This window comes from Protopterus annectens, chromosome 2.part0 (assembly GCF_019279795.1).
Source record: "Protopterus annectens isolate FY-2018-M chromosome 2.part0, PAN1.0, whole genome shotgun sequence".
NCBI classification, from domain to species: Eukaryota; Metazoa; Chordata; order Ceratodontiformes; family Protopteridae; genus Protopterus; species Protopterus annectens.
Genome location: NC_056728.1, coordinates 350387668 through 350414993, shown reverse-complemented (window position 1 = coordinate 350414993; position 27326 = coordinate 350387668). Strand labels below are relative to the sequence as shown.

Here is a 27326-nt window from a genome sequence, read left to right as displayed (position 1 = left end):
AAAAGTAATAGTGATAAACTGTATACATACAAAGAATGCCTAAATCCGTAGTAATTATTGGGCCAAATAAACTTACTGAACACATCAATAGCTAAATTAACTTAAGAGAGAGTGTATAAATTATCTATCAGTCTGCTTACATAAAAGAACTCTAGGTAAATGTTATATGTAAGTTAATGGACATCACAGGCAAAGCCAGATCACTGCCTTATTAGAGAAACTGTGTATTTGGGGTTGGTATAGGAGAGAAGGGACAGTACAAAAACACATTTGGAATGAATTATAAGTAGCAGATAATCTGGCGAGTTTGAACGACTGAGAAAAAGGGTAGCAAATGAGACTTGATGCAATACAGAAACTAGACACACAATCAAGGGTACAAGTATACCAGGGGATTATAGTCCATACCTTAGGTCCATAGAGGCCAAAAGATCGATTGCCACAGTGAAGTATATGGCAGGATATATTACAGGTAAGCGATGAAGTGGACATGAACTTGAGTCAGCTGCTGGCCAGTCTTCTGATACCTGGGGAGGTGGCACATAGTACCTACTGTTTATCGGGCTGTAAAAAAGGCATGATACCAGAAAGCTGCAGCTGATAGCTGCCTTAGACAATATATTTTCATTGAAGCATACTGTATGAAGAAGTACATAAATGTGACATGATGACTTTGTAGGCAGTAAACTGGAAAAGAAGCAAAGATGGAGTGGATGATCAAGTGGTGGCTATGAGATTACCTATATGAATTATGATGTGCTTCGCTGGCTGTCTATTTTTTGGAGTTTATATGGGGTGTTTCAACCCACCACCCGCTTACCTAATTAAAGATAGCTCCACAGATGCACAATGAGCAATAAAGATCAGTTTATTCAATCATTCTTTTGAACTTCCATTTTTTATAAATCAAATCAGCAATCCCATTTTTTCCCATAATTTAGATGAAATAATACAACTGTCTGAACACTGTTAAGGTTATTGTCGATTTGTAAGATCATATCCAGTACCGTTCATCAAGATATTTAAAAGGTTTTTAGTGGAGTTTGTTTCTGTGAGATATAAATGTACATATGGGTCTGCCCATAAACTTGGTATCTAAATGAAGGGGTGGTTTCAATGACTTCAGTGGGAAATGGAAAGGTGTGCCTCCCCAAAGCTGTGATTTCTATTTTTAATTAACAATGAAACCCATACATCCCATCCCTTCAGTCTACATGTTTCTATCACCAATCCTTTTTACATCTTAAACCTCGCTGCACCACATTTCTAGGTAATATTCAATGTCCTTCTAATAAACTTTACTACTGCAAACTGTATATTCAATTTACATTTCAATAACAAATTACAGTGTGACTCACTGACAACATAATCTCTCCATGATGCACAGTCTGACTTCTGACCTCTGCTGAAGAAAGTAAATTAACTGCGACATTAATTCCATAGATTCACAAGTCATATAAAAGAAAGGTTCAAAATGTACATAATAGACCACATATTTTGTACAGCAAACCCCAGACATCTGATCATCAGGTTCCAGGCAATCTGCCTGTCCAGTTTACTGCCCCCTTTCCATTTAATACACACCACACTCTGCCTGGATAGAAGACAAACAGTCCTGTTTTTCTTCATTTGTTCTGTCAACAACTGAAGTGTAATTCAACCAACTTGAATGCTTCTTGGTTCTGTCCCAATTATATACATTTTCTGCTGATATCACCTTTCTCGTGGAAACAAAAAGATGCATTATCATCTCCTACTTGTTGTGGGTTTTCCACTTGATCAGACTGGCCTCTATTTTTGGAAAACGTATTAAGAATGGAAGCCCATTCATCCATTATATCAGTCTATTGAATTGTGTTATTGTCAACTGCCTTGGTCAGCTCCAGTAAATGCACCTATTTAGTATTCTCAGATCCACCATTTTGTAGAGTAAGAACATGTTCTTACTGACTCTGATCCTTCTCAGTGTCTATCTGTATCTCCTTGTCTACCTCTTCTCCGCTCTACATCTTATTGTTAGGTTTCACTTTCTTCCCTAACATGCATCAACGACAAAACACTCCAAGGCACCCCATGTGAAAAAGTAGATGAATTTCACTAGTCCCCGGGATAAATTTTCCATGGTACAATGCATCAACCACAAAGCACTCCAAGGCACCCCATGTGAAAAAGTAGATGAATTTCACTAGTCCCCGGGATACATTTTCCATAGTATGAGAACCACCTTGACTCTGTCCAGATAATAGGTTATAAATCTTGCAGGACTAGCCCAGTCAACAAGACATACATATATGCGTGCATGCATTTAGGTAGAAAGTTAGTTTTAAGTGAAGTTTAAGTTGAAAATGGAAGTTAAGTGAGACAAAAAGTTACTGAAGGTTGCTTCTACCTTAGTCAGATTAGTATTACATAAAAGGATGCCCTTGGCAAATAGATTTTCGTCTCATTATTTATGAATTTAAGGCCACAGATATGAACAGAAGCTCTAACATTGCTTGCTAAACAAAGTTCAGAAAATAGCTTTTGAAAGTATGAGAAACAGAAGAGTAGATAAAGAAGATCTCAGTTTTGTTTCACTTTTGATACTTTCAAGAAGAAAATTCCTTATTTTAATGCTCATAATGAAATTTATATAAAATTCTTTGATTATAGGTATTACTGTATGCAGTTCATTCATGTGATTTAGGGTTTCAAATGGTTCAATTCAGTGTAATAAATCCTATTTCTATAGTCAGGGTAAGCAGTGTAAGTCATTACAATATATTTTGTGCTTGGTATACTAAACTATTTTTATTATTTTATGTTTGCCCGGCTAATACCTGTCTGAACTTTATGTATCGGTTTTTGCATAGATACTTTCACTGCATTTATTAAGGTAGTCATAAACATTTATTACTTATCAATCAGAAGGGTTATGTCTCTAAGCAAAGGGCATTGTTATTTATCTTTTTGAGAGTTGTGGAGATCCCTGTTGATGGTATGTTTCCTAAATAACAGAGTAGCTGAAGAGTGCCATTAACTGTATGCAGCAAATTAAGAGTTTCAAGTGGACATGGCATAAATACTTTGAAAATTAAATTTTATTCATAGCCGGGGCATATATTTTTCAAGGATCAGGGTTAAATCAGGCTTCACAGTCATTGAGTCTAATGCAGTTGCTTTCTGTTGAGAAAGAATGCTTAGAATATTTCTTGGAAAGTAGTATATAAATTCTTTACTGGTAGCACTTCCTATCTTTTCATTGACATTAGTATAACATATTTTTTTTTAATTCATTTTATGAATCCCTTTGTCTACTTTACTTGTGGATATATTTTGGATGTGCCTGATCTGGGACTGTGAATTGTGATTTGTGATTCTGGAGCATATTATTTGATGTCTTCTTCCCAACTCCAAGGCGCATGGTTCAATCTCGGCTTCTGTCACTGTCTATTCATGTCTACATACTCTAGTTTCCTTTCACTTCCTAAAAGCATGTTGTTCAGTTGTCTCTTCTGAAAGCTCTTCTAAGTATGTTTTATTTATTATTGACCCCATGGCCAGAGCAATGGTTGAAAATGGATTTGAGGGCAAGTTCACTTCACTGGTTAACAGAGAAAAAATTTCAAGAATGCAGCTTCTGAACTTTGAAGAGTTTCTGTCTTAAGCTGCTGTTCTGACATCTATCATTTTCAGCATTTCTTAAGAGCAGTTTAACCAAATTAGGTAATAAATAATATGTCTTGGTGCATAACCAGCTAATCATCAGCATCATCATTAGTAACCCCCCTTTATACCATTTTCTACGTGGGGTTGGATGTTGTGTCACTTGTCACCATCTGTCTCGATTCAGTGCAACTCTCCTACCTTCTTCTACAGTCATGACAACTGTCACCGATATTCTCTCACACAATCCTTCCATCTCTTTGCTGAACGCTGTCATTTCCTGTTGCCTTCTTCCTGTCTGTCCCAAATCTTCTTAATCAGATTGTGTTCTGCTTTCCTGCATGTGTACAAGAACCACCATAATCAGCTCTCTTTGACATTCACTTCAGTGGAACTATGTAGCATTCTGATCTGATGTCCTCATTTCCTCTTCTGTCAGACAGTGTGCATCCGACCACCCATCTCAGGCCCCACATCTCCATAACCACTAGCTTCCTCAACTGCTCTGCCTTCATGTTCCAGGTTTCTATATAATACAGTAGTATGAGTAACACCACTGTTTTATTCCCTTTCATTTTCAGCTTTGTTGGCATTCTTCTCATATATTACCCCTGACACTCTGCTATTTGGCTGCAGCCCCTCTGATTCTAGCTATCACCTCCTCTTTCAGACCTACTTTGTCCTCAACCACCCATCCCAGGTACTTGAAGTTGTTAACATGTTTCTCTATTTTCACTTCCTTAGAAGGGAAAATACATAATCAGCTAATAGCAGGGGAAGTATATGGAAGTAATATCAGGCAGAATGAATTAAACTGAAATCTGAAGAAGAAGAGTGGGAGTAGTCAGGAAGAGAAAGGTGAGGATAGTAGACAAAAATGTGTCATGAAGAGTACCTGTTCATCTCCTAAGAATTAACTTGCCATGCAGAAGCCTCAGTTTTAATGCAACATGTTCAACTTTCAACATATATGAATAAGTGAGGAATATTTTTTCATTGGCATAAGGCGTCAGGCCTTTGATTTACATTTTTTCATAATATTGCAATGTTAGTGTCAAAGGAAAAAACTTCAAAGACCAATACACGTAAGGTTCAATTAAGGCACTTTAATTTACAGAGACAAAAACATGCAAATACAAGGATTTGTCTAACTACTAGCAGGAAGTACATTCATTCTTATACTGTTTTACAAGACATGGCCTTCTAAGCTGACGTAATCAAACACAACTTTTAGCATTGTTCTACAGCAGATCTTACTTCAGATTTTCTGCTGACATGACTAGATTTGTGAGAAACTTTTCAGAAAAACAACCTGGCCTTGGTGACCAGTAATCCATTTACAAGCCTCTATTGTACAGTGTTACATTTCAAGGTACTCTTCTAATACAGATACAAGCAAATGCTGATTGCAGTTCATATTTTCAAGCAAGCTTTGTCCTAATTATCTGTTACTTCTCCAGCTGTGTATTTTCTCATAGCACAAGCGGAACTCCTTGTCTAGGTTTCATACAAGTAGTATTGTTCTATTCATTATTTTCCCAACGCAAGCAGAAATCATCTGCTTCTCAGTAAATTTCCAAGGCATAAGCAAGATTTTAGCTAACAATACAAGGTCAGAAAGCAACTTCAGTTTGTACAGATTTATGCAGTATGAAATAGAATAAATGTGTTAACTCTTTTAGGCTCTAAATGCACTAAGCATATTACTAATACACACATTAATACATATTTTTCTGACATTTCCCCCCTATTAATACTTTTATTCTACTTTCAAAATAAGCATAAACAGTTTGTTTTCTTCTCCTAACCTCTTCCACTTAGGATTTGCAGTTAAGAGAGTCATTCAGTTTAAACTCATGAAAGCACTTTCAGTCTTTTAACAGTTCTTCAAACTCAGTACTTTGATATAAGGTTTCAGAAACTGACATGTCTTTAAAGTCTTTAATCAGTCTTTTCATGCAGGGGATACCACAACAAACACATACTCCCAGTAGGAGCATACCTACACAAATGGCAATCAGGATGTTCATTAGGATGGTACCCTACCCCCCAAACCATTTCTGGAAAAAGTCCATCAGTGGGTGTGGGCCTGGTTTGGTCATGTCCGACACTTGCTGAATCACCTCAAGATGATTGTCTATCTCGTGTTTATGGTCAGGAATATACGAACAGCATTCTTCTTGGATTAAAGCGCATGTGCCACCTCTCGCTGCTAGGATGAAGTCGAGAGCCATGTGGTTTTGGAGCCCCACAGTTCTCATAGCATTCAGTTCATCAGTCACCAATTCGAGAGCAGAAAAAGTTGCATTGCTCATTACTTAGAGAAGTTTCTATAGTTTTCTCAGTTCCCAAATCGATTTCACTGCTCCATATGCTGGTGATACGCCTGCCCACGATATAACGCTATCACTCAAGTCCATGTGTGTCAGTTCTTTGCCTATGAAATGATGGTCTTTCCAACGCACATCGATTTGTCCCACTGGATTCACAGGTTTCTTGACGACCTCTCAGACATTTTGAATTTTCCCTCGAGGCAAAACTGCAGTGTGCCGTATGGCCGGAACCAGGTAACCCAAAAAACAACTGCTGGACCACTTCTCAGGTAACCATTTGTATGCCTTTCTGCCACACACAAAATAACAGTCCTCTACTTTAGTAGTAACCTTGCTATGAATATACACTCGCCCTGCATGAAACATTTTCTTATCAATTATAGACAGCTGTTTATAAAGAACAGAATTATGTTTTACTTCATCAAGTGTTTTATGCATCAATCCAAGAAATGAATCATAGTTTGTATTACAATAAAGATCTCCTTTGTTACCTTTAGTGTAACATCTATAAGGAACAGTCACATTGCAATTGTTCCAACCCACATGAACAGTATCATTTTTATAAAAACACACAGTTCCCTTTTGTGGAGTAGACAAGTGGCAATGCTATTTTATCTTGTGATGTAATGGTTGAGGTATCATAAATCAAGTTCTCCCAGGTCTCATTGACCCCTAGGGGGACCGTAGTCATTAATAACCCCCCGTATGCTGTCGGCAAAGCTGTGCAAATCCAGCAATTTGAAACATTGAAAGTCTCAGCATACACATATTTAATTGCCTGGTAAGTGTTAAAGTTTAGATGCCAGTTTATGAGTAACGCTTCGCGTTTATTCAGTTCAGTCTGTGTGGCTGGGAAAAGAAAAGGCCACAACAAAAAGATTATTGTCACTAGTACAGTTAACGGGATGATTATGCAATACTTCTGAGGAAAGGGTTGTTCTGCATTCCTGTTTCTTCTGGACTCTATCATTTTTGCTCTTGGCATGTAACAAGATTTTTGTCCAGTTCAAAGTTTTTAACTAATTTACAGTGTGTCAGATGGATCCAAGAGGCACGTTCCACAATTTTGACTGCAGTGGGTGTTGACAAAAGCACTTAATATGGTCCTTTCCACTTTGGAGATGTCCAATTCTTCTTCTTAACTACCTTCAGCCAGATCCACGTTCCAGGGGGCACTGCCACTTCTGACAGTCTGGTTTGTTCTTTATCTGAAACAGAATTTAACTGCAGCAAATGTTTAGAATTTAACAAATTACGCATATACTCTGCTAATGTACTGTCAGCTTCCTGGTCTGCAGGCATGAGAGATTTCCACTGAGGTATATAATAAGCACTTCCAAAGAGCTTTTAGAAATGAGTCAATCCTTTTGCATTCAGAACAGTTCTCATGATCAACAGTGCCAGGGGCAGACAGTACACCCAATTTCTCTGTGTTTCTGATATTAACTTCCTTAACTTACTTTTTAAAATCCCATTATGCCTCTCTACTAGCCCTGCAGATTGTGGGTGATACACACAATGTTTTTTTTAAAGAAATTCCAAAATGTCTACTTAACTGTTGTATGGTCTGGTTCACGAAGTGTGTGCCGTTGTCACTGTAGATCCTTTCCGGAATGCCAAATCTAGGGATGACTTCTTTGGGTCTATATTATATCCTCGAATGCTTAAAAAAGCGAACGCTGATTGATCGAACTTCTTTTCGCGAAACTGCAAAATATCAAAGCAGCAGAAACTCGAATTTTTTCCTAGGGAAAGAATTCGGTTGTCTGTTTCTGTTGCTTCAGTATTTTCAGTGTTATGGTGGAAAGTTACAGGTCGGATTCAGGTAAGTGTGCAATTGTGTGGATGTGAGTGTTAGGGTGATTTAGGTGAGTTAGGGTTAGGGCTCGGGTTAGGTGTGTGTGTGATTGAGTGGACATGAGGGTTAGGGTGGATTTAAGTGAGTTAGGGTTAGGGAGCGGGTGAGGTGAGTGTACAATAGTTACGGACCTTAGGGTTAGGGTTTGGGTTAAGGTAAGTGGGTAGTTAGTGGTGTGTGCATAGTTTAGTGTAGGGTTAGGTATCAGATTTTAGGTGTATGTGTGTGGATTTCTGTTTGTTTGGTGTGCTTGTGTTGTGTGTATGTGTTTTGGATCAGCGATTTTTTTTTCCCTGGGAAAAATTCACTGATCTGACAGTTCGAGATTGTAAGCTTTTGCTTAAATTAGGTCGATCAATCAGTGTTCGCCTTTTTAAGCATTCAATGATATAATATAGACCCGATTTCTTTAACAAGAACTTTGGCCACGGTCGTAGCATCTGGATTTTTAGTCAGAAAGGCTTCCACCCATCTGGAAAACATATCTACAATGGCAAGACAATACTTGTTATTTTCACATTTATTCAACTCTATGAAATCCATACAGATAGTATGAAACGGATACGGTGGTGTAGGGAAACTCCCTTGCTTGGGCTTTAGCGCCCTTTGTGCATGATGTTTATTACAAACGTGGCATACCGCGCAGAATTTTTTAGAGTAATTTGAGAAGCCATATGTTGTGAAGACTTGATTCACCAGCTGTACCATCCCCCCTGTTGAGACATGGCTCTGCCCATGGCTCAACAAAGCTGCATATCTAAACAAATTAGATGGCAATATTGGTTTCCTTTCTTTAGAGATGTACAGCCCCTTTTCAAGAATTGCTCCTCGTTTTACCCATCTTTGTTTTTCAGCTTTCGTAGCAAGTATCTGCATTGTTTTTAACATTTCTAAGTCTAAGATCTCAGAGGGTTGTAATTCCTCATTCAAAAGAAATGCTTCTGAAGCTGCCTGCTTTGCAGCTGTATCAGCTCTCGCATTACCTTTTGAAATCCTATCCTGTTGCTAGGTATGAGCTATTCATTTACAAATAGCTACTTTCTGAGGTAACTGAATAGATTCTAAAAGATCTAAAATAAACTGCGCATGATTGATCAGTTTGCCAGTAGATGTTATCATTCCTCGGTTTTTCCACTGTTGCACAAAAACATGTACAGTAGAAAAAGTGTACTGGCTGTCAGTAAAAATGTTCACACATTTACCCTTTGCTAAAGTACATGCCCATGTCAAGGCAATCAATTCTGCTGCCTGTGCAGATAAACTGTGTGGTAAAGATTTCATTTCTATAATGTCTGTGTCAGAAACTACTGCATATCCCACTAGGTTCTGTCCTGCAGGACCCCTTCTGCATGAGCCATCCACATAGTATGTCACCTCAGCATCATCCAAGGGAACATCCGTAAGATCTTTTCTAGGTAGTGTCTTTTGTTCAATCACCTGCAGGCAGCTGTGTGGTGTGCCATCTGCAGGGTTTGGGAGCAAGGTAGAAGGGTTCAAAATCGTACATCATTCAATTGTCATATGAGGTTGGCTCAACAATATAGTCATACAAGAAAGATGCCTAGCAGGGGAAAGGTATGCCACTTTCTCTTGCAGTAAAATAATCGTGACTGCATGAGGCACTCTCAATGTGAGAGGGTGGAACAACACTACTGAGGCCGAAGCCTGTACTGCCATTGCAGCTGCAACTACTGCTTGTACACAGTGAGGTAAAGACTGTGCCACTGGGTCCAGTTGTGATGAATAATAAGCAGTAGGGCGTTGCTTGTCCCCATGCTGCTGTGTTAACACTGATGTCATATAACCTTGCTTACAATCTACAGTTTGGAAAAAACATTTATGATAGTTTGGTAATCCCAAAATGAATGAGGATGCTATTAACTGTTTCAGTTTGCAGAAAGCAGATTCTACTTCTGATGTCCATTGTATCAAATCCTGTGCTGCCATAGGTTTTTTATAAATCAGGTTAGTCAGTGGTGCAGAACCTCACATAGCTTTCCTGAAAACACTGGAGGGGATAAATGTATCTCCAAACACCATCATACTAGGTGACTTCAACTACCCGAATATAAACTGGGATCACTACTCAAGCCCCAACACTCTAGCCCAAAGGTTCCTAGAGTTCATAAACTCAAATGCCATGGAACAATTAGTCACCATCCCCACAAGAGGAGAAAACATACTAGATCTCATCATCATGAACATGGGGTCACAATGTTCAACACCGGAAGTATACCCCTCACTGGTGAGATCAGACCATAAACTAATCTCACTGGAAGCCCACATCCGCCCCGCACCCGAGATAAAAAAGGCCAGAGTGAAGAACTTCGCAAAAACCGACTTCACACTTCTAAAGACTGGTGTGGTCTCTTTAAGGCCCCGAGCTCAAACCATTACTCAAGCCGCTGAATCACTTACAAATGCCTTCTACCAGCACCTACAGGACTGCATGGATCAGGCAATCCCAAACAAAACAAAGACTCTTTGTACCAAAGGCAAGCGTCCAGTCTGGTGGACCCCAGCCATAAACAAGCTATACAACAAAAGGAGGAATCTACTACAAGATAGAGCAAAATCCTTAAAAGGGAAGACACCTTTGATCATTATAAGTAAAACACTAAGATCTCTCATAAAATCATCCAAGGCAAATTTTGAGAGAAAAGTCGCTAAGGACTCAAAAGACAATCATAAGGCCTTCTTTAGCTATGTTAGAAACCTGGGAGGAAACTCCCAGATATGCTCAGAATTAGTTCAAAATGATGTAAAAATTACTGAACCTACAGACATTGCCAACATACTGGCTGACAGGTTCAGTGCAAACCCCCCCCCTCCCCCCCAAAAGGTGAGATATCTATACCAGAGGATTGTAGCCCGGCAAACGTCTCTAACACCCAGGTGAGAACTGCTCTCAAGGCAAAAACACAGCATCCATGGGACCAGATGGTGTCCCGGTTGTGTGCTCCACGAACTCAATGAGGAATTAAACCCGCAGTTTGGGCAGCTGTTTAATCTTAGCCTCACCTCAGGATACGTGCCCAAGGAGTGGTATGGCAACTGTGGTCCCACTTCACAAAGCGGTGCCCTCCACCAACCCTGGAAATTACGTCCATCAGCTTGACAAGCCTGATCTGCAAAGCTATGGAGAGGATCATAATGGAACTCATAAATAAAGACATAGGGACTTGCAGACTTTGGATCCGACCCAGTTTGGCTTTGTCAAAGGCAGATCATGCCTTTTAAACTTGGTTGACTTTTCAAAACAGTCACCAAGGCCATTGATGAGGAAAGGCAGTCCACACAGCCTACCTTGACCTGGCAAAGGCTTTCGACACAGTACCCCACTCAGGTATCATTGAAAAACTCATCAGCTTAAATGTAAACCCATACGTCACAAGATGGGTTGCAAACTGGCTAAGTGACAGAACCCACAGGGTCAGAGTTGCTGGCGCCATGTCAGACTCAAAGCCTGTCACAAGTGGTGTCCCACAGGCTCAGTCCTGGGCCCACTCCTGTTCGGCATCTACTTTTCAGAAGTACAAGCAAACACAGGAGGATTATGTCTGACAAAATTTGCAGATGACTGCAAACTAGGTGCCATAGTTGAGAACACATCTGACACAGATATCCTTCAGAAGGGTCTTATAGAAATGGATAACTGGTGCCAGAGCCATGGCCTAAAGTTAAACACCAAAAAATGCATAGTCATACCCTTCGGGAAAAACAAGGTTACCCCTAGTTACCATATAGGCGGCAACCCACTAAGCACAGAAGAGGTTATCAGGGATCTGGGGACCCAGGTTGACAGTAACCCCAAAGTAGTTAGGAAGACCTTCTACATTGCCCACCTGATCATGAAGGGATTCACATCTAGATCAGGAGGTCATCATCCCCTGTACTCATCACTCATCAGACCAATGATTGAGTACAATGCCCCATTCGCCCCCAGAATGTATCTGACCCGACACCTGCAGCAACTGGAAAGGCCCCAAAAGTTCCTCACCAAAAGGATAAAGGGTCTCAAAAATATGTCCTATGCTGCCCGACTGAAGGAACTCCAGCTCTATTCAGTCGCCACCGTCTGCTCAGAGGTGACCTGTGCCTGACATACAAGGCCATGTCCAACCCAGAATTGATGAACATGCTTCACCTCAAAAATCTAGATCCTCAGAACTACAAGGGCGGAGACTTAAACCTTGACACGGTTATTAATAGGACGTGCTGGAGGGACAGATTCATCACCCAGAGACTCCCTATGCTGTGGAACAAAATCCCAGTACATGTGAGGCAGAGCAACTCGCTGGCTTTGCTCAAGAGAAATCTTGACCAATGGATGGATACCCCAGGGATTATTTCAGTGTCACTGCTTGACAGAGGCACAGCAAAATAATGGACATAGTATCCTCCAACTAAAAAACTCTGGGCTAGGCTTATAAATGCCATTGGGCAGATAGCCTAGTATGAACCTATGAACCTATGAACCTATAGTTTGGAATCCAACTCCGACAAAAATTAGTCGTACCCAGGAAGGACATCATTTCCTTCTTGGTAGCAGGTTTTGGTGCTTGCAAAATCACTATTTTTCTGTCCTCATCTAATGTCCTACCCTCCTTGGATATTACATATCCTAGGTATTTAACTTGTTTTTTCCAAAGCTGTAGTTTATTTTTGTTTACTTTATGTCCTTCAGTGGCAAAAAATTGTAATAGCGCTATGGTATCTTCTTTACAATCTTGCTGGGTGGGGGCCGCCAGCAGGATATCATCAACATAAAGCAAAATCTGACTACCTCTTGGTGGGGTAAATCCCGCCAGGTTGCTTGCCCTTTCTTGTGAGAATATTGTTGGACTTTCACAATACCCCTGTGGTAGTCGCGTATATGTATACCTTTTCCCCTGAAATGTGAATGCAAACCAATGCTGGCTGTCAGGGTGTATCGGTATCGAAAAGAACGCATTGCTGATATCTACCACAGAAAAATATTTCTATTGAGGTTTTAAATCATTCAACAGGGTGTGTGGGTCTGGCACCATAGGGGGCCCTTGGTATTACTGCGTCATTTACAGCTTGTAAATCTTGGACCATATGCCACTCCCCATTCACTTTCTTAACAGGAAATAAGGGTGTGTTACATGGTAAATCAGGAGATTCCACCAGCACCCCTTCCTTAAGCAAAGCTGCTATAATAGGTTTAATTCCTACCTCTACATCTTTTCTTAAGGGATACTGTCTTTTTTGTGGTCTAAATGCTGACTTTGGCGTAATAGTAATTGGTCCTGCTGTACGAATAAGTCCTCCATCTGATTTTCCTGTTGACCAGAGAGTTTCTGGTATATTCTGTAAGGCATTCTCTTCCTCCTTCAATAGGAGTGATAATCAGCTGTCCTTGCTAGACTGCAAGTGTACAGCTGGGTGGGTCTGAGTTATCCAATTCAACTTCTGCATTTGTATTCCCTGTTCTGACAGTTCTAACTCTGTCTGCTTCTCTTACCTCGTGACTTTTTCTCCCAAGTCTACCCATTTCACATTTTTGTCCTTAGTTAAGCTAACATGTGGTAATAAATTAGATTTATAAAGTGCAAAGAACTCCTGGGGCAATGAACAGCTGACTACACTGTTCCCTTCTGTGTCCCAGTACAGATTATGCAATATTAATCTGTTTGCACGATTTCTAAACAATTCTTGCTCATATTCCTTATCAGGTCCTGGTGTGTTATAATAATACGGAGTACAGTGCAACAAATGTTGTCTATCAATGTCAAGGGAGGGGAACTTGCTGATGGCTACATTCATCAACTCTTCGGTCACCACCCCTGGACCAGTCGTAACCAAGTCCTGGCTGTACCAATAAAACATTTCACCCTCCGATTGCACTGCAAAGGTATCAATTTGTCACTGTGCTTCCATACCCTCCATAGTCAGAACTACTGCTATACCAAATAGCTGCATAAGGTCTCTGCCCAAGAGGTTGACTGGGCATTTTGCAGAGAAAATTTTGCTTTTCTGGGTCAATCCTGAAACAGGATCAGTTATCACAATATTATGGGAGAGGGGTTCCCGATACAGCTGTCCATTAGCTGCTTTTACTAATATGTAATCAGGTGACTCTGACTTCTCTGGCAGTTTGGAGGGATGTATCAGGGTCTGCGATGCCCCTGAGTCACACAAGAATATGACTTCCCTCCCTTCTACCAGGAGTGTAACTTCTGGTTTTGTGTCTGCTAAATAGAGCTCTAAGCTCAATAAAGCCAAATCCAATATTTAATTTTCTTCATTATCAGTGACTTCCTGCACTTCCTCTATTTCTTCTATCACATTTTCTACTCCCTTTATCACATACTCATTTGTCCTTTCTCTGTTATCCCCTTCTAGTGATTCCTGACTATCATATAGTCAGTCTTCACCCTCCTTATCTTCCGTGGTTGCCTTCTTGTTTTTCTTGCAATCCCTTGCCAAGTGTCCCTTTTTACCGCATTTAAAGCACTCACCCCTTTTCTTTCACCCTTCAAAGTCCTCTGATCATTGATCAGATTGTTTGTTTCTCTGGGCATTTCTCTTGCCCTTTTTCCCGGACTGTACTACATAAACTTCTGCTCCATCTTCTACAGAAAATACTTGGGCTTTCTTCTTCTTTTTGCTATTAAAATGCCTTTCGGCATGCTTAGCATATTCAAGCAATGACTGTAACCTGCTTGTACGATGATCTACAATGTGCTTTGTAATAAAACTGCTTATGGGTGCAATACTGCCTTTCAAAAACGCATTCTTTAACTGCTGCTCATATGGGGAATCATGTGTCTGATCTTCAGGAACCTGCATTCCACAGTGGTTATTAAAACATTCTAACAGTCTGGCATAATATCTGTCAACAGTTTCACCTTCTTGTTGGATGCATTGATTAATGCAAGTCCAGTCTGCCCTAGGCTTCCATTTCTCAGAGATTCGGTCTGTAAGACCTTTCACTCTGTTGTCTAACTCTGCACTGCTATGTGGGAGGGGCCTGAACGCAGCATCACGGGGATTCCAGTCGCACTAATCATGTGCCAATTTGGCCCCACAATTTGCCTGACTACTTTTTCTACCTCTTCTCCGTTTAAATTATAACTTAGCCTCATTCCTTACAAATCTTCTAGGAACTTTCTAAAATTAACTTTTGGATGGGGAATTCCCTCAGTGGCTTTCCAGATATCTTCCAGATTCCAAGGTCTATACACTAGAATAGTTGGGTCCTGACCTTCTTGTCCTGCCTGAGGATTAGGCACTTCTATAAGTGGGCATATTTCTTCCTCACTCATAGATTGTGAATTTCTACCCATTTGATACAACTCAATGTCTCCTTTTGGGTTTCCTGCCCGTGTTCGAGACCTGGTCTCGACGGGATCTCTAACAAACGGTTTCGATTTTGTAGTGTCTCTACTCACAGTGTGACAGTAGGATATCTTGGGGGGTGGACTAACTTGTTCGCTTGCCTCATATTCTGGTAAGGGAGGCAGAGGGGCTGATGTTATTACTAAATTACTGCCCTCCTTGTCTAAAACCATTGCTTTTGAATTATTATTCTTTTGTTCCCTTCAGTTTACTTCCTCAATCCACCTGTGTGCCTGAGGAATTCCTAATTGACGTTGCTTTTTTACCCGACCTTTAGAATCGGCTTTAAGCTGTTTGACAAGTTTAATAAGCGAGGATTTTTCTAATTTACCATCAAATTCATACTTATTAACCCATTTTGAGTAGTATTTAATATTATCAGCACGCTGTGACTGCATGTATTTCGTGTCTTCGGTTAACAACAGATTTTGGGACCTTTTTGTACAATTATTACCCATTTTGTTCTACCCTTTTAATTGTTACGTAACACCTTATTTTTACGTGGTACCATGGATGTTTTTATAGTCTCTTCAGAATGACTGCCTACCTGCTCTGTTTCCCTGATCTATGACAAGACAGTAATCTTTCTGTCCCTGACTTATAAACAAAGTCTCTAACAGAACAAATACAAATCTAGTCCCTGATCTTAAAACAGAAAAAAAGAAGGTAGATTCACCTTACCTGAGCCTTCATGATTGATCACCTGGTTCAAGTAAACCCGTCCTTCAGTCGCAGACCAGAAAGTGGCTGGCCTCTTTTGTACGACAACTCAGTCAGAGGACTTTTCAAGTAAGAAGAACCGATGTGGTTTCTTCCCCGTACGGTTTCAAGCCACCTGGCCTGTCTGATCTGAGGCGAAGTGAAGGTTTCCGGTCCGAAGGATCAATCTGTCAAAGGAAAAAACTTCAAAGACCAATACACGTAAGGTTCAGTTAAGGCACTTTAATTTACTTGCAGCAAGGAGACAAAAACATGCAAATACAAGGATTTGTCTAACTACTAACAGGAAGTATGTTCATTCTTATACTGTTTTACAAGACATGGCCTTCTAAGCTGACGTAATCAAACACAGCTTTTAGCATTGTTCTACAGCAGATGTTACTTCAGATTTTCTGCTGACATGACTAGATTTGTGAGAAACTTTTCAGAAAAACAACCTGGCCTTGGTGACCAGTAATCCGTTTACAAGCCTCTATTGTACAGTGTTACATTTCAAGATACTCTTCTAATACAGATACAAGCAAATGCTGATTGCAGTTCATATTTTCAAGCAAGCTTTGTCCTAATTATCTGTTACTTCTACAGCTGTGTATTTTCTCATAGCACAAGTGGAACTCCTTGTCCAGGTTTCATACAAGTAGAATTGTTCTATTCATTATTTTCCCAATGCAAGCAGAAATCATCTGCTTCTCAGTAAATTTCCAAGGCATAAGCAAGATTTTAGCTAACAATACAAGGTCAGAAAGCAACTGCAGTTTGTACAGATTTATGCAGTATGAAATAGAATAAATGTGTTAACTCTTTTAGGCTCTAAATGCACTAAGCATATTACTAATACACACATTAATACATATTTTTCTGACAGGATATGATTATTCTTATGCATTTTCAAGAAAGAACTACCTAAGTAAAAGTCCTGAACAAGAAAAGATTTGTAAGGTACAGGTGCATGCTCCCAGGCTTATCACTGAAGACCACTGTCTTTTGTTTTCCGTGTACTGAGTAACAGCTAACTTTCCTAAAACCATTTTGTGAGCTAGTCTAACCTGTATTTCATGCACATGCATTGCGGAAATAGCATCTGGCTATCCTTCTAACTTTTCATTCCATATTTGTGTTTTTCAGGGTATGAAAGGAGCTGAGGTTTTACAAATGATTCAACAAGGAGATAGAATGAGTAGCCCTCCCAAATGCCCGATAGAAATGTATGATCTGATGAAATTATGCTGGACATACAAGTAAGTGCAGCAAAGTTTATTAATGACAACACATTACAAGGCACATATATGTAAATAATGTTGTAATGAGAGAGATGATGATGTAGGAACAGTTTGCCATGCCTGCTGAACCTGCTAAAGCCAGCAATGGGAAATGATGTAGCTAAAAAAGCATTATACCACACAGTCTGTTGATGAATTATAACTTTTCCAAGAAAACAGAAACTGTAATACCAGACATGGAAGATGTTGCATTAAAGTTCTTTAGTACATATTTTCATGTAATATAGTATGATTTTTTTTTTTTCAAATTTCTATCAGATTAGTGTTGACTTCTTAGGGGAGACTTATGCCTGGCTTACAGAGCAATTTCAGACCCAAACCTAATGAACTTGCTGCATATCCGTAAATTAAACAGGACTAGGGCTACCCATAAAAGGGACCTAAATATGGCCTGCGTCTTAAATATAACATGGTGGAGGGACAGATTTATCTCCCAGTGACTGCTGCGTCTTTGGAATAGGTTACTTATTCATGTGAAACATAGCACTGCAATGACATTGTTCAAGAGGAACCTGGACGAGTGAACAGGGTACTGTAAATTCTTACCAGGGATGGCACCCACAACCGTCCTGGACATAGGCAACCATTACTAATGCAGTCTTGGGTATTCAGTAACATTTCTATGGTATCACAAAATGGCTAGGCTTGAAATGACCTCCAGGTGGATAGCCTAGTAATCTCCTATGATCTTATAGTCCTATGATGATCTTATGATCCTATGATCTTCCCAAATTTGTCACAGAAATGCATTGTTTTAATTCCTTATCAAATATGTATTTTTTTACTGAGTCTTCAGTTCTAATCATCAACCCACCATACATCCTAATACTCCATTTTCCTTGGGTGACACCACATGCTGAGAGATTCTCCACATGTGTCCTTGTAGTAGGCATGCCTCACTTTTCCAGAAGGGGACAGACTTTCATCTATTTGGGGTATGAATATCCCATGGCCATAGACATGAAGAGGACTTTGTTTTGTAGGCTATAATGGGACCTTATCTTCCCTTTATGCATCAAGAATGTCATTACGTGGGACATTCAGTGAGTGTTCCACAAGAGGATTGGCCACCTTTGCAATGACATGCTTCTCAGATTTCCTGCCTGCACTACCTGAGACCGGGATCATCACCATTATTGATCCCTGTTTTCCAGTGGGAATTAAAAGATCACTGACCGGCCCCATCATGTTCCTATACCTTCCTTCAGAGCGAGAGGTGAACAAGCTTCATTATGTCTTTCTTGTCTCTCCCCTGACCAGCTGTTCCTGCTTCTGAGCTGCTAATCAAGCCCATATCAGATAAGTTATAGTCAGGACTTTACCTTCTACACCAAGGAGCTGGCTTGGAGGTGAATACTTTGAGACATAATAAAATTGAAGCCTGAACTTTGATATCCTCTTTTAAAACATGCCTTCAGAAATAGTAGCTTAGTAATGATCTGGGGTAATGTCCACAACTACATTGCTTACCATCCTATAGGCAGATGAATTTATGACTATTAATAGAATGGTAAAGGAGAGGATTATATTTAAGACTATAAGTAAGGTGTGTCTTTATAATCTAGTTAGAGAGAATTTAAGACAATTTACATATTTACAATTGTGATACCTTGCTCTTATGAGCTTGCAAGTCCTACTACTTAGACTAGTGAGGTAGGGTGCTTGTTGAGGGAAAGGATTGCTGCACAGTATTACACTTTGTCCTAGAAGCAAGAAGATTTGTAGATATTTTCAATATGTTCCATACCGATTTATTTTCCTGAAAGGTGAGTATTCTGTAATTTGCCTGAGTTCTAAGGTGTGGTGGTTCCATTCAGAAGATATAATTTTACTAAAACTTTTCTTCCTGTAGTAGTGACTCTAAAGGGGCATATTATTAGATCCATAGCATTATTCTCATGTCTCTTAAGAGAATATGGAAAGATTTCATTTGTAACCTATTTCCAAGATCAGGACAGATGCTGAATTTCAGTAATTTTGAAGGTAAGAGATGATAACAGAAAATGGACTACTGGTAGCCAGATGGCTTTTATTTAGGGTAAGACAGTGGTGCTCTGGTTAAGTAGAGTATTATTCTATTGTAGGACCAGGACCTGTATGGTTGCCTCTGGATGATATAATGCCCCTCATTATCAGCAGTCACAACTGCCATGACATGGTTAGGAGGGATAGATATCTCTAGGTCTGCAGGAGTAGATTGCATACCCTGTGTTGGCCTTCCACTGCAACCACACAATGTATGTGCACACTCCCTGACCACAGACAACACTGCTGGACAGGGCAATGATAGAGACACTTGCTGTCTTCCATACAAAGTGGTACATCTTGATACAGCCCTCATGTGACCTAGTGGGGCATCATCCTGGACTCCATGACTGGTGACATCATCATGGAAAGTGCACACCACATCTATCATCTTCATGTTGGCCACTATACCCAGACAATAACCCTGTATATCTGTTGACTGAATCATCATGTGACCTGAAAATCATCCCAGCTATGACACAGGATGGTGCTGGCATCCCCTGCTAGGCTGCTGTGTGGTGAGTGTGCCCACATTACAGGTACTGCACTTCTCTGTAACTAGAGTCCCAAGTGTAAGCAGTACTGGCACTTTCAATTATGGAAGAGCTCCGTCATTGAGGATAGTGAGCATTCCTACTACAGACACGGTAAATCATATGTGCTCAGTATGGACCTTCACCTGAATAAGTGGTGAAGTCATGGAGGAGGACAGACAGTGCTGGTGTTTCAATTAACTGGGCCTCAGCATCATACTCAGATCCAGGTTACACTGGCCTATTGCCCTGACCCACCCTGTACAGGTGTCATCACAGTAGTTATCCAGTCTGAGAGTACACATTACAGAGAAAGACATAACAGAGTGCATCTGGTTACCCCTTTTACATGTGAGGTATTGTTATGCATGCAAACAGTGATACGCACTGTGAAGACCTTGAGCAGACAAAAAAAATCTACTCTGCCAGTCCTGTGTGCCTATGGAAATCATAGGAAGTGGTATCTGTGGCATCACTGCAGAGAGTTCTTTGCTGCTAAATAGGCATAAATTAAGGTTGCTAACCTGGCATATCTTCAGTTGAGGTTGTTCTTCTACTAAACTCTTTCTTCATTTCTCCAGATATGCTTGGATCATCTTCATGCAGGAATGCTAGGAACATCTCCTTCTCAAACAGAGTTGCAGTGGGACATGCCAACCTCCACTGGCAGACCTCTGCACTGCTATGTTGTATAAATTCTTGTAGGACTGCTTGATTGTGACATTGACATATTTTTGACATTGCTATGTTGTGTGATTTGATTCATCAACAGCATTAATTTTGCAGACCGCTGTTTCCCAGTCATTGTCTGGTGCGCACCCTCTTCCTTTTTAACTTCTTCAAGTATTTGGGGTTTCTAATACCATGACAGGAATGGACCCCACCCTAAGTCAAGGTATGATTAAAGTCCATGAAATTAGTATTGTTTCAGTCTTTGATGTTAGCCAAAAGTGCTCTTCGCAGCACCCGCAGTGTGCCCAAACCTGACTCCTTTTGTAATTCATACGGATCTACATGTATTGTTAATATATCTAAATATGACTGTAAATTATGTTTCATTAGACCTGTTGCTCCTGCTAGTATTGAAGCTGTCTGGGTATCTTTATTCCACATTGCTTACATTTCTACCTGCAAATCCTGGTATTTTATGACTTTGTGCCTCTCTACCTCTCTATACACAAGAGACTGTAATCACTGGGGATCACAATTTCAGTGATCAATGCTACTTTTGCCTTTTTTCATGGACTACTGTATTTGTTTTGTTGGTAATGGAAGATCCCATGTGATATAAACTTCATAATTCTTTATACTGCTTTGTGATTCATGTTTCTAATGTTTCTCACATACTTTTATATTGTAGTGTTTGCACAATCTGCAGTGCAGCAGTCTTACAATATTATTGTGCCTTTCAGTATACAGGTCCTCTGCCATGAATGAATCACACCCAGCAACAAGACATGTGACTGTTTCCAGTTATTTTTCAGAGAACCTGCATTTGCCTATTTCTACACATGCTTAATGAACTTTGTAAAACAGTGTGTATGTAGTCCAGTCTTGGGCCACTATTATTAGCTTTTCATCTTTCGGTTTCAATTAACTTCTCCTTAACTACTGCTGCATCACATCTAGGCCAACATGACTTTTTCTGGGGGATCTCTGTACTTGCCACTATATTTATGAAATTTCCAGTTTTCTTTCCTTCTCATCTGAATCTTTCCCTTATATTCTTTCTTTTATTTTTGGGACAGTCATTTGCTGTCTGATTTTTGTCATATTCTGGTTTGATCTCCATACCCACTATACACTGAAATGCTTCTAAACTAAGCAAGGATGTCAGCTTAGAATCCTTTTCCTCATGTTCTAAAATGTTCACTATGTTTGGATCTGGTGAGGTCAACAGGTATGTATGCAATCTCTTGATTGCAGATCTATACATGTAATCAATTTGGAGGAGCGCCATACTTTGATCAAGTTTTAAAAGGTTTATTTTTAAAAGGTTTATTTAATCATTTTTAATATTTTTAAACATTATTTTGAATGTTAAGCATGCTTTTATATATTAATATAACTATTATTTTAAAATTCCCTTTGTTGACCAACTAAATATACGGTTCGCTTTAGACGATATGAAATTTGTGTGAAATATAATTGTTACAATAAGTATTTGAATTTTATAGTTAAAAACATGGTTCTGGTTGAAAACATTTTTAAGGAGCATGTCTTTTTAATGTTGTTATGGATACCAATGATGTAATTGAATTATTGTTTAATTTATAGGTATTTTTAAAGGTAGTGGGAGTTTGGGCTTACTTGTTCTGATGAAGTCTGTGAATGTAGGATGAAACCTAGGTTAACTTCTTTCAGTGCATTAGTGTACTGTTTTGGTGCAATAAACTTGTCAGTTTTTCTAAAAGAGCAGCGTAAGTTCCAGTGTTTGGACTGCTCAAGTTTTCCGTGGTTGGATTTGATGTTACAAATCTTCTTCAGATGCTTTCCACTTTACCTGCTACTCCTTAATCTGGGGAGCTGTAATTCTATTGTGCTGCAACATTGCCTGTGTTGGATTCTCCAGACCAAATCTTTCACTGCTTAGATAACCAACTTCAATTTTTAGTTGTTTAACTTCTACCTTACTAACCTTCTTTTCTGCATTCCCCTGTTTTCTTATTTTTTATGTTGTGAAATATTCCGTGTCTGGGTGCTTTTGTCTGTATTTCTCTTCAAATATCTTTGAAGCTGCTTTTTTGTATTGATTCATTTGGCTTTCTCCTTTGCATGACAAAATGACACCATACCAGATCTCTTTTCCTTTCCCATGTCCATGCTTCTATTTTATACCTTTCAAAAACCTCCGAGTTTTTTTCTTTATATTTGCACACAACTTCTGTTGCTTCTTTTTCTAGGCAGCCCAAAGTTACTTTGTCTGTTGTTTGGGATATACTTCTCGGAGGTACAAGCCAAATCTAGTGGGCTATTGCTGATCATGTTTGCAGATGACTGCAAACTGGGTGCTGTCATCAATTCCCCTATTGATGTGGACATCCTCCAAGAGGGTTTTACCCAAACAAATGACTGGTACCAGAAAGATGGCCTCAAACTGAATCCCAAAAAAATGCATCATCATCCCTTTTGAGGACAGTGACTCCACACAAATTATCACATTGATAATAAGGTACTAAGCACGCAATCAGTCATGAGGGACTTGGGAACCCAGGTTGATAGCAAACTGACTTTTGACCACAATATTGCCTCCATTGTACAGAAAGCTTTCTACATGGCTCATCTCATTAGTAAGGGCATCTCATCCAGGGACAAGGTGGTCATAACAACCCTGTATTCTTCCCTTTTAAGACCCATTATTGAATATAATGCCCCTTTCGGCATGTACCTCACAAAGCACATACAGCAGCTGGAAAGACCACAGAGGTTCCTCAGCCAGAGAATCCAGGGCCTCAAACATCTACCCTACACAGATAAGCTAAAAGCCCTGTCCCTCTACTCAGTTTCATACAGACTCCTCAGAGGTGTCCTCTGTCTGGCATACAAAGTAGTCTAAGACCTGCCTTGATGGGACTGCTGCATATCCACAAGTCAAGCTCCACTCGAGTAACCCACATGCACAACCTCAACCTGGTCTGTGACATGAATAGGACTTGTTGGCAGGACAGATTTGTGTCCCAGAGACTCTCCCTTTTGTGGAATAGACTCCCTTTCCACATAAAACAAAGTACCCCAACCTGAATAACTGGATGGGGATCAGAAAATACACCCCTGGGATTCCACCTGTGTCCCAGCTGTACAGTGGCATAGGGTGCTGACTTGTTGGAACATGGGCTAAATTCTTGGGTAGGCTTATAAGGACCTCAGGGCCAAGAGCCTAGTAACTTCCCATGATCCTATGATCCTATGATAATGTTTTTCATAAATCTATTGTTCTAATGAATACAAATTTCCCTTTGAAGCCTTTGACAGTTTTTCTTGTGCAAGTATTTTCTTTCCTTTAATTTATTTCTTCATCTTTCTAAATAACTTCTTCCTGGAAATTCTGGGCTTCTTGTTCTTTATCCTCAGTAGTTAACTTTGTCATCCTTGTGGCTGTTTTTTGGCCTGTTAATTTTCATGGCTTTAGTGGACTACTACTTCCTTCTACAACAGGGGACCCATCTCCCCCCACTTAGTCTGACCTAACCCTGTTGTGGCAATGTTTCCATGTCATAAGAATTCTACACTGCTTTTTTGTCCAGTCCTGGTGCACCAGAATTGGGCACTTTTTTATCCTGGGACCTATGTGCCCAGCTGTCTTTTTATTTTTTAACCTACCTTTCTGCACAATATCTACTATATAAAATATAGCTTACTGATCATTGTCATCCTGGAGACATTTTGTGATAACAGTGTCCATCATATGAAGATATTCACAAAGCCTTCAGGATAAATTCAGTTCCAACAATACTATACTACTTTTCTGTCTTCACTCAGACCCCACTTCCTAATATGTGAATTGCATGTGCCCTGACTGCCTGATACAAGATGCCATTCACAGCTTAGCTGAATTTCTCCAGCCTGTACTATCCACTCCTACAGAGGGCACTTGGACACCTATGGGAGCAAGATGCATTTCTCTACACCAGTGACTGCTGAAGTCGGCAGGCTACTAAGTACTTATAGTGGGCTGGAATGGGCATGCATAAGAGTACAGGAGTGGACAGGGATAAGAGGGATAAGTTCCACAGATATGCATTGCTAAAGGCAGTGATGTAATACAATAACATCCCAGACTACTGGTAGGGAGTGATATATTGCATGTCTTCAGTCTCCAGCACAGACAGCCACAATAACATATAGGTAAAAAGTGGGATTCCATGACTCCGTGGGTTGGGAACATCAATACAGTAACATGTGAATGGGGCTCCTGTGGTATGATGCTGGGGTTTCACCTGAGTGGCACATGACAGGTGTCTCCACATAACAGGCCTCAGCACATATTTCTGGGACTTTTAGAGTACTTTAGAGATAGGCAGCCTTGATCATGGACTTCTTCCTGTGCCTGTAGTGTAGATATGCCGCTACATACTTTATGTATGGGTATATGCAGGTACACATTGCTTGAAAAATATTAATATATGTACATATAATCTGCTTCAAGCCAAGGCTTCCTATGCACATCCCAGAAGTGATAGATGTGTTCCACATCAGTACAAAACACCCACGGCTATGTCATTTGATAGCTTTGCATACCGCTGCCGGCTCCTGGCTTCAGAATGCTGAACTGGTAGGGCTGCGGATGCTCCTGCTGCTGCTGCAGATCCTTTTTTGGCACATGGTTTGGCATTAAAATGGATGAACCATTTGCTTAATCTGCAAGCAAATGGCAGTTTGTGTGGCATGTAAGCAAATAAAGCTAAGTTCCACATATGTTTATGATTGCTGTATTTTGGTGAAGGTCGGGGGTAACGTAATATACACCTAAGGTCAATGCCATGCCACCGATATGTCATGTTCTAAGGCTTGTGCATTCTGTCTGCATGTGTAAGTGTGGCACACTTCAAGGCAGTAGCAGAGCACACTGCTCATTGTTCAGAATTCATATTTATATAATGAATCCCGGGACATAAATATGAGGCTGTGGACATATATCCATGAATCTGCTATCTTGCCGGTGCATATGAGAATTTGGCTTAATTTTTGCAGTTCTGGACACATTTCCATGCACTTCATCTCACACAACACATACATCAACGGCTGTAGCTTAGTGGTACAGTTATTGGCACACATTTCAGGTCTCTGCTATCATGTGTACATGTGAGAGTGTAGTTTTGCACTGAAGTCTATATTTCAAGAACCTTGGTAGGCGTGTCACCCTTACTTTAATCCATAAATTACAGCTTGCTCTGCTCCACAGGCCTGATGAGCAACCCCTCTCTCTCTCTCTCTCTCTATATATATATATATATATATATATATATATATATATATAGCTTGATGAGAAGAATGTAGATGTATGTCATATGGGAATATTCCCTTTCCTCAGGGATTGTGCTATCTCACAGTTAATTAGTGCAGTGTGCATGGGGCACAAAAGCACTCATGTTTGGTTTACTCGGCTCGAGGGACCATGGACCATTCTCAGAACATGTTGATGTTTGTCATTTCAAATTTTTTAACATTGATATTGTCAGTGCAGCTGGTCTTTTAATCAGCTGCCATGTATATGTGTGTATATATGTATATCTATAAATAGATATATATATATATTTATAGAGAGAGAGAGAGAGAGAGATACAGTATGTGTGTATGTATATACAGTATATATATATATATATATATATATATATATATATATATGTATATGTGTGTGTGTGAGTGTGTGTGTGTGTGTGTGTGTGTGTGTGTGTGTGTGTGTGTGTGTGTGTGTGTGTGTGTGTGTGTGTGTGTGTGTGTGTATAGCTATATATATATATATATATATATATATATATATATATATATATATATATATATATATATATATATATATATATATATACATATAGGTCTTGGACACATGCTTGACTAGCATATATCCGAATCACAAAACATCGAACACACATATATGAAAGCACTTAACATCAAAAAGTGCTTCCGTGTATGTGTACTTAAAAAAAAATCTAATTTTCCCTTACCTGCACTGTAGTCTGAGCTACGAAACAGGCACACATACACGGAACCGCTTGTCGATGTTAAGTGCATGTGTGTTCGATGTTTTGTGATTCGGACATATGCTAGTCGAGCATGTGTCTGGATCCCCATATATGTATATATATATATATATATATATATATATATATATATATATATATTTTTTTATATATATATATATATATATATATATATATATATATATATATATATGTATAGCTATACATATACATATATGTACACACACACACACACAAATATACTGTACACACACACACACACACACACATATATATATGTGTGTGTGTGTGTGTGTGTGTGTGTGTGTGTGTGTGTGTGTGTGTGTGTGTGTGTGTGTGTGTGTGTGTGTGTGTGTGTGTGTGTGTGTGTGTGTGCTTAAAACTGCATTGTTTGGTCTTTAAGCTCAGGTTTACCATGTGTATCTGTGAATCATAACTAATACTATCTGATATGCTGGGAGTAAGATAGAAATATAGAAGATAAAAGTTAAGACTGGACATCAGCTAAGTTATAAACTGATCTCATTTATCTCCCAGAATTTTTTTTTTCATTTTGTGTATGAAACTGATTTTATAACTTCTTTAACAAACATATTTACAGTAATTATTTATAATACATTCAGTTTTTATCAACTAACAAAGTATATGCCAGAGCTTAAGCCTGTTGCATCATAAATAGTATTGTGAACTTATCTTAACATTTTATAATAATACATGTGTATTGTTACTTTTCAAAAATGTGTAAACAATTTATAAGTACTTTCAACAAGTGTTGTCACACCCAAGGATTCAGAAAGAAGCTCATCAGTCACAGTAATTGCCTACTGCATGTCAGTCGATTATTGAGGAATTGAAAAAAAAAACATTAG

General features: G+C 39.5%; 1 protein-coding gene across 3 annotated transcripts in view; it reads left to right on the top strand.

The window, feature by feature from the left end:
* SYK (spleen associated tyrosine kinase) overlaps positions 1–27326 on the top strand; it is a 1380702-nt gene that overhangs the window by 1343866 nt on the left and 9510 nt on the right. For all 3 annotated transcript variants that reach the window (XM_044060819.1, XM_044060818.1, XM_044060817.1), the window contains one exon: positions 17047–17159. In XM_044060819.1, coding sequence (XP_043916754.1) covers positions 17047–17159 — 113 coding nt within the window. The remainder of the gene's footprint in view (positions 1–17046; positions 17160–27326) is intronic.